The sequence below is a fragment of the Myotis lucifugus genome, unplaced genomic scaffold (assembly GCF_000147115.1).
Source record: "Myotis lucifugus unplaced genomic scaffold, Myoluc2.0 scaffold_462, whole genome shotgun sequence".
Lineage (NCBI taxonomy): Eukaryota > Metazoa > Chordata > Mammalia > Chiroptera > Vespertilionidae > Myotis > Myotis lucifugus.
In genome coordinates, this window is record NW_005871510.1 from 490,597 (window position 1) to 499,739 (window position 9,143).

The 9,143-nt window shown below is 45.3% G+C and overlaps 2 protein-coding genes across 3 annotated transcripts in view; both read left to right on the top strand.

Moving 5' to 3' along the window:
* The window catches only part of LOC102428950 (zinc finger protein 14-like), a 98,701-nt gene that overhangs the window by 31,998 nt on the left and 57,560 nt on the right, over positions 1–9,143 (top strand). The gene's annotated exons all lie outside the window — the stretch shown is intronic.
* The window catches only part of LOC102428330 (zinc finger protein 709-like), a 25,442-nt gene continuing 20,348 nt past the window's right edge, over positions 4,050–9,143 (top strand). Inside the window, exon 1 of the mRNA XM_023744416.1 lies at positions 4,050–4,149. Coding sequence (XP_023600184.1) covers positions 4,147–4,149 — 3 coding nt within the window. The 5' untranslated portion in view covers positions 4,050–4,146. The remainder of the gene's footprint in view (positions 4,150–9,143) is intronic.

Below are 9,143 nucleotides of genomic sequence, written 5' to 3' on the forward strand. Positions count from 1 at the left end.
TCAGCAGGGGAGGGCAGTTGGGGGCAATCGGGCTGGCAGGGAAGCAGTTAGGTGTTAATCAAGCCATCAGGGGAGTAGTTAGGGAGTGATCTGGCTGGCAGGCAGAAGCGCTTAGGGGCAATCAGGCAGACAGGCAGGTTAGCGGTTAGGAGCCAGCACTCCCGGATTGTGAGAGGGATGTCTGACTGCTGGCATTCAGACAACCCCCGAGGGGTACCAGATTGGAGAGGGAGCAGGCTGGGCTGAGGGACACCCCCCAGTGCATGAATTTTGTGCACTGGGCCTCTAGTGAATTATAATGTACTAGTAGCCCAGTGCATGGATTCATGCATATTGCAAGGAACTTAATTAGAAGAAATATTTTAATATCATTATTTACCCTTTCTATATAATATTAGTAAAATGTATGTGAAAATAATATATAAATTGATTAATAAATAAACAATAACACCATGATATAACAACAAAGACATGATATTAAAACAACAAAAACATGAAAACAACAAAAACATGATATAAAAACAGAAAAAAACATGATATAAAAACAACATTGATAAAAACAATGACTGATAAATTGATTAAACTTATTCTACTATCTCCCTGTATACCACATTAAGAGTAAAAACACTGTCAGAGTGCTTGAGTAATTTCGTTGTGATGAAGTATTTACAACTTTAATGTCACACGCTCTTTGAACTCAAGAGAAAGCAACATATAAATGATCAGGTCCGAAAACAGGTTCAGGTAGGAATATTCCTACTCTGTCTAGAGTTTGTCCTTGTGATTTACTAATAGTCATTGCAAATGCTGGCATCACAGGAAACTGTCTTTGAATGAATTTAAATGGGAGGCCAGTGTCAGACAGGGACAAATCAATTCTTGGAATCTGAAGAACCTCTCCTTCTGCAGATCCTGTTAATACTTCAGCTTCAATTTGTTAAGTTGCAATCTTTTGATAATAAATCTAGTACCATTACAAAGACCCATTTACTATTAAGATTTCTCAGTAGCATGATGATTGCACCTACTTTCAATTTTAATTTATGACACAGCATTCCCAAAGGAGTAATACTATTAAGAAATCAATGGGAAAATTTATCCTTTTGGTATCATCCATTGAATCGATGGAATCATCACTCAAACAGGTGCGAAAATCTCCATCGAGTATATCCAAAATTTCTTCATTTAATTTATGAACATGCTCATTTTTAGGACAAAGAACTGTATGTTTAGATATATTTTTAATATTATCTATAGATATACTATTTCCAAAGGTAGCTTCAATAATAGACCCATTACAAATCATTTCATGGGGGATTTCAATAATATCCATTCCTAAATGAAAACTGCAACCAAGTTTGCCATCTCCAAGTTATACTAACCATCCTATATAATAAGAGAGGAATATGGTAATTAGCCATTATGCCCTGAGGTGTAATGACCAAGTGCGTCAGGACCAGATCACGATCAGCAGGAGGGTGTACCAGCGAGGCACAAGCAGGCTGCGGAGAGCTACAGGAAGGGGCAGGGTGGCAAGCTATGAAGAGGGGGGAGGAGGAAGGGGTCAGGGAAGCTACAGGAGGGAGGGGCATCAGGAGGAGAGCTACAGGAGGGCGGCAGCGACCTACTGGCACATGGATTTGTGCGCAAAGCTACTAGTTCACTATAAACAGAATCCTCTGATCTCATATTTGTTTTTTAAGAGACAACTGTTTGAAACATCCCCAGACACTACAATACTTTAAACTCGTTGACAATGACAGATTGAAACACACACCTGCAATTGGTGCCAATGAGAGCTTTATATGTAGAGCGCATGCACAAGTCAATGTTTATTTTTATTTATTTATTTTTTATATATTTTATTGATTTTTTACAGAGAGGAAAGGAGAGGGATAGAGAGTTAGAAACATTGATGAGAGAGAAACATCGATCAGCTGCCTCCTGCACACTCCCTGCTGGGGATGTGCCTGCAACCAAGGTACATGCCCTTGACCGGAACCGAACCTGGGACCCTTGAGTCCACAGGCCGACACTCTATCCACTGAGCCAAACCGGTTAGGGCACAAGTCAATGTTTATTTTTAAACTAGAGATCCAATGCATGAAAATTCATGCAAAAGTAGGCCTTCCTTCCCCCAGCTACCGGCACCAGCTTCCCTCCAGCACCCGGAACCCTGGCTTTGCTCCGGCCCTGGCTTTGTCCAGAAGGATGTCCGGAATGACACCAAGAAGGACCTTCAGTCTAATTAGCATATTACCCTTTTATTATTATAGACTAGAGGCCTGGTGCATGAAATTCGTGGATGGGGGTGGTCCCCTCAGCCCAGCCTGCACCATTTCCAATCTGGGACCCCTATTTCAGAGCCCTCAGTGCACAACTAATACACCAGGGCTGAGACCATAAGTTCTCTCATTGTTATTGTTATCATGCTAATCATTAACTATTAACTACCCTGTACCCAGCTATGTAAAATATATATGTATGTCTATCATTTTGCTTTTCATCCTATCCCAGAGTTTCCCTGCTTTGCTTCCTAATCTATCCCCAGTGGATTTCATGTAACTCACTGGGATCTTCTCTTTTGACTGTAATGTATAAAATAAGGTACCAAACTGCCATACTCTGGGTATTATCTCAATTCATTGAGATTTTGCCTCCTGGCAATGAAATCATAAATATTCTTTATAGGTTTGAATGATTCTTACATTGATGGGATCCAGTTTTCTGATAAATCTCATTATTGCTGGATTAAGCAGTGTAACTGTGGTAAGCAGCAGGAATGACACCCAGTGTCTGACAGGTGGGGTCAGACCCAACTGAGTTCTGCAATCTTGGTACTTGGTTCTGGCTGGGTAAGAATAAAGGGCAAGACCCAAACTGTAAGAGAACATTTACTGGGTAAATTACAGAAGTAGGAGAAGTAAGTCTTAGAGGAAATGGGCTTAGGAAAGGAGTTAAGGAGGTAACAGAAGTGCCCTTGCAGCTTGGGAGTGCAAGCTAATGGTAACCTGCCTGGGGGAGGAGGAGAAGGAGGGGAAGGGAAAGGTACAGGTGTGCTCCAGGGAGGGAGAGCGCACTGGGTCCTCCTTCCAAAAGGTTTTAAGGGTGGAGATTTCAGGGGAGGTCATAGGGGAAGAGCTGAATGGAATATTCTGTAGCTTTCCAGGTGTGTCCATTCAGGGATGTGGCCTCCACTGATGGATTGGCCAGCACCAGGCCAGGGGTCATTATTCAATGCAGCTGGTCCTGATGTCAGCCCTGGCATTTTGTTGCTTATCTGAGCCTGGGGCTAAATTAAATGAGGCATAGGTGTTATCTCTAGGGAGGAAGATCAGGGGGTCCAAACCCAGGACCAGTGATCTGCTAGAGGAGGAAAAGTCACCCTGGGGACAAGGTCCCACCCTACAATTGGTTGCCCATTGCTGGACACCTGGGCTTCCCACCCTGGTGACCTCTGTCCCTGGCCCATCTCATTGCTCCAGGTAGGTCTGTGGAACTGCCCACAAGACAACCACAAGTAAGGGGTGGCTCATGACCTCAGAGGAGCGTGGTTTAATCACCAGTGGGAACACATTTTTTCATGTGAAAAAAATTTTCTAAATTTAACCCTTCTAAATGCACAGAAGTCACTTTTCACGGTGGAAATGATGGCTTGTTTCTGGATTCAATGCTCTTTTTGGGAATCTGGCTGTAGTTCTGGAAGGATACCACCCTAAGGCATCCCTGGTCCCTGAGCCTGTGCACCTTTTTGGCAAATGCAGACGTCAGACTCCAGGTGTCAACAAAGATGAAAATGGAGCCAGATTCCTTAGGTGCCTTAAGAGTGTGTGTGTTTGCAAGGAAGGACCACTGTTCCCTGGGGACTCTCAGCGCTGCCTCTCAGTGCAAATGTCCCTGGACAGGAGTCGTGGCCCCATCGGCTCAGACCTGTGCACCTCAGGCGCTAGGGGGCGATGTCGTGCAATGTGTGCGTCCTATGAGTAGCGGTGGGGGCGGGCCGGGTTAAGCTCTTTCCACCCTGTTCTTCCACTCTCTTCAGCTGCACTGGGATCACATCTCCCTTGTTCTGTCCTCATCTGTGGAGCTGCGAACTGTAAGGTGGTGGGAGCTGCAGGCGGGACTCGGGAGGCCCAGGAACTAGAAATGGTGAGTGTGCGGCCGGCCGGGCGCGGGGTCGGGGAGGAGAGGCGGGTGGAGCCGCCGTGGCGGGACCGTCTCTCCACGGTCAGGTCCGGAGCCTGCGGACCCGAGGCGCCGGGGGCTCCGCTGAAACTGCAGGCCCCTCGGGCTCGCAGGGTGGGGCCCAGCCGGGACCCGGGCGTCCAGTGTGTCCCCGCGGCAGGGCCTTGGGCTGCGGAGCGGGTCTGGGCAGCTCTGCACCCACATCCCCGCGGCTCCGCAGTCGGTGCGGTGACCACGGGGAGGGCCATTGGGGACAATGGTGACTCGGTCCCCGCGGTTCGTGCACGGGAGGAGCTGTGGTCTGTGGGGCCCCCTGTCCCTCCTTTCTCCCCAGAAGGACTCCGTTTTCTCCTGAGTTTTGATGTTTGTGGAGCAGGCTCTCAAGTCCACCCCCTGTCCCCCAGGCCTAGCTCTGCAGCAAATGCCTGCATTTCCAGTCTCTCCCCCGAATCCTAACCGCCATCTTCCCTTCTCTGAGTCACAGCATCTTTATCGGCTATTTATTTTTGTGGTGCTTTTCAAACTGTTAAAAAACAAAATTCAACTGAATAAAATTGGAAGGTCTAATTGGCTTGATTCCCCATTCACGAATCGGGCTGCATCCCATCTAGTAAATAGAATCTCAGAGCAGCTGTTCAAAAGGAAGGCTTTTACAATTGGCAGAAAGGAAGGGGCTTTGAGGGCTTATTAGTAAAAGAAAAGAGGGGATTGCTTCAGGCAGGGTCACCCTTCCTTAGGGGAAGGAACAGCAGGAGTTTTTCTACAGATTAGTGTTGAACAGCAAGTTGCAGAGTGACTGGGTTAAAATTTTACTCCTGGGAGAGGTGAAACTGCAGTTACATACAGTCCTGCACCCCTGAACCTGGGGAGGACATCTTGAGGCAGTTTTGTTGTTTTCAGTTCTCTTACAAACCTGCATGGTGTAGCCTGCTACACACCTAGGCCATATGGTGTAGCCTGTGAGTCCTAGGCACCAAACCTGTACAACATGCTTCTGTACTGAATACTGTTTGCAATGGTAGGAAGCATTTATGAAAAGGTGCAGTAAAAATGTGGTGTGCAAGGTAGAAAATGGTACATCCGTGTGGGGCACTGACCCTGAATGGGCTACAGGACTGGAGGCTGCTCTGCAGGAGTCAGTGATTGGTGAGTGAATATGAAGGCAGAGAATGTTACTGTACACGACTGTAGACTTTATTTATTTTTAAAAATATATTTTTATTGCTTTCAGAGAGGGAGAGGTAAAGGGAGAGAGAGATAGATACATCAATGATGAGGGAGAATCATTGATTGGCTGCTTCCTGCATGCCCCCTAGTGGGGATCGAGCCTGCAACCCTGACATGTGCCATTGACAGGTATCAAACCTGGGACCTTTCAGTCCTCAAGCGGATGGTCTATCCACTGAGGCAAACCAGGTAGGGCACCACTGTAGCTTTATCACACTGTACACTTAGGCCAAGAAATTTGCAAAAAACAGATTCAATCAAGGCCAGGAGGGAATGATGCAATCTAAAGGCACAGTCAACACAAAACGGCTGAGGCTGCTGCCTGCATAAAACAGCATACTGTTTCACAGCAAAGTTTTCTTTCACTAAGTAGAAAGCTCACAAAGATAAAGAGGATAGTATAGCAAATGCATAAACCAGTTTCTCATCATCAAGTATTCTATGTAGTGACCGTAACTGTGTGTGCTGGACTTTCATAGGACTGGCAGCATAGGAAGCTTGTTTACACCTGCGTCATTATGAACATCTGAGTAATGCATTTCCCTATGATATTGTGATGGGTGTGACATCACTAGGTGACTGCAGTTTTTCAAATCCACTGTAATCTTTTTTTATAGAAGGGATTTTATTTTTCATTAAGTTATAATTGCCATACATTATATTAGTTTAAGGTGTACATCATAATGATTTGATATGTGTGTGTATTGTGAAGTGATCATCACAATAAGTCTTTGTGCATCTGTCATCATACATACTTACAGAATATTTTTTCTTTTTTTGAGAAAATGCAGAATATAAAACCTTTATTGCTTAACTGAAATGTTAATTCTTGGTTACAACTATTCATATAACTGCTCCCTGTAGGAATCACAGTACTTAACATCAAGTACAACTTTATTACCATATATTTCTTAATTAGCTCATTCATGGCACATTGCCCCTTAATCCCTAAATATGCAGTTAAAGGTGTTTTCAGAAATGACTATGAAACTGATCAGAGAGCTAAAATAATTTCAAAAGTCAAATAGATATGAATCATGGCCAGAGAGCTCCTTAATTTCTCATCTTCTATAAGCAGCTTCACAAATCATTTGGAAAATCAGCCTAGATGTAAACATAATAAACCACATTTCCTGTCCATTCTGGAAGTTGATCTTTCTCAAGAAATGATCGACAGCACCTGTCTTTGAAGATGGCAGTAAGGCCTGACCCTGATACTAAAGCTCTGGTTCTGGATCAGTTTTCTGCGTTGGACTGGTCAGGAGTCACTTCCTTCAGCATCTTCATCAGTGAACTTCAGTGATTATGCGCTAATATTATCTTCTCTTTTAGCTCTGCAATCTTTTTTGGTAGAGGCATGTTGTGAATATTCATCTCAGATGCATTTACTACGGCTTTTGTTTTTAAGAGATAGCATTCCATTTTGTCCCTGGAAAGGCAGAAGTGACCTTTCAATGTAGCCAGGGCAACATGGGTAGAATAGAGATGGAAGCCAATGGGAATCCCACAGGAACTACAGAATAAAAGGCCGTAAGGGCTGCCTTGGAGTAAACCTTCAATGCCAACAAGGAAGGGAGTTTCCAAAACAACGTTACTTGTAACCCCTGTGTGTCCCACTCCATGGAGGTCCTAAAAGAGGATCCGTCATGACAAAAGTCAGCCTCCCGCAGCTTTGCATACTAAGAGCAATGCCGCTGCAGCCCAGCAGCCATCTTCCCACGGCCACTGCTGGGATTTCAAACAAGAATATTTTTTTTATTGTAAAGAGAACTTTTAAGATTTACTCTTAGCAACTTTCAAATATGAAATGTAGTATTACTAACTGCAGCCACCTTGCTGTAACTTGCATTTCCATGACTCATTTTATAACTGGAAGTTTGTACCTTTTGACACCTTTCATCCATTTGACCCCCACCTCACCCCCATACACCAACTCCTGCAACCTCTAGCAACCATCAGTCTGTGCTCTGTATCTATGGAGTTGCTTTTTTAAAGGTTCCACAGATAAGTGAGAACACGTGGTATTTCTCTTTTTCTGACTTATTTCACAAAACATCCTGCCCTCAAGGTCCATGAATGTGTTGTTACAAGTGGCAGGATTTCTTTTTCTAATGGCTGAGTAATACAATAGTATTCCTCTATGTGTGTGTATACACCATTTTCTTTAAAATGTTTTTTTGTTTTAATTCTCACCTGAGGATGTTTTTCCATTGATTTTTGGAGAGAGTGGAAGAGAAAGGGAAAGACAGAGAAATATCGCTGTGAGAGAAACATATCGATTGGTTGCCTCCTGCATGTGCCTTAACAAGGGCCCTGCTCGGAAGGTTGCTTGCAGACTGGACTTGATCTGGGGACCCTTCAGTCCACAGGCCGATGCTCTATTCACTGAGCCAAACTGGCTAGGGCTTAATTTTTTTTTTCCAATAAGTTGACACAATATATTAATTTCAGGTGTCAACATAGTGATTAGACATGTACAAACTTACAAAGTCTAATACCTATCAGATACCACACATGGTTAATAGAATATTATTGACTACTAGTGGCCCAGTGCATGAAATTCATGCACATTAAAAGGGGATTAATTAGAGAAAGTATTTTAATATTGCTCTTTGCCCTTTCTCTATAATAGAAGTGTCAGAGATGAAAGAAAATTAGTAAAATGTATATGAAAATCTTCCTCCTGTCAGAGTCTGGGGCACACCACAGGACCCAGAGTCAAGTCCCTGCCCACCCACGGAGCCTCAAAATCGTACAAGACTCAGACCCGGCTGGCCCCATGGGCGAGATCCAGACCTGGCCGGCCCCACCCTTGTCAAGCCCCACCAGGTGGGGCGTGCAGCCTCAGGTCCCCCATCAAGCCCTGCTGGGCAGTGGGGGCGCAGCCTCAGGTCCCCCGGGGTGGTGGGCGTGGCCTGAGGTCCCCTGCCCAGCACCGGGGCAGGGTCATGCCTGAGATCCCCTGTCAAGCCCTCCTGGGCTGGGGGTGCAGTCTGAGGTCCCCCAGCCTGGCACAGGGGCAGGGGGCGTGGCCTGAGGTCCCCTGTCAAGCCCCACTGGGTGGGGGGCATAGACTCAGGTCCCTGCTAATTGCTCATTAAGGCTCGATACAGGAACTCGGCCTCCGCTGTGGGTGCATCCATCTTGTGTTATGGAAACCCAGTCTCCACTGTGGGCTCCACCATCTTTGTGACAGTGTGATGGTCAATTTGCGTATTCCCTCTTTATTAGATAGGATAATTTCTATGCTGTACTTTACATACCCCTCACTATTTTGTATCTACCAATTTGTGCTTCCTTTCTGTTGTTGTTTTTTTGTTTGTGATTCCTCACTTGGAGGATATTTTCCCATTAATTTTTTAGGGAGAGTGGAAGAGAGAGGCAAAGACAGAGAGAAACAATGATGTGAGAGAGAAACACATCAATTGGTTGCCTCCTGCAGGAGTCTGATCCAGAGCCTGGGCCAGGGAGGAGCCTGCAACCAAGATACATGCCCTTGGCTGGAATCAAACCTGGGACCCTTTGTCTGCATGCTGATATTCTATCCACTGAGCCAAACCGGCTAGGGCGTGTATTTCCTTTTTTAAAAAAATAATTCTTTATTGTTGAAAGTATTACGTATGTCACCTTTCTCCCCCCATTGATCCCCCTCCAGCCTTCTCGTGCCCTCCTGCTCCCCGCCCCACCCTCCACTCCAGGTCTTCAGCACCCTATTGTCTGTCTCCCTGGGT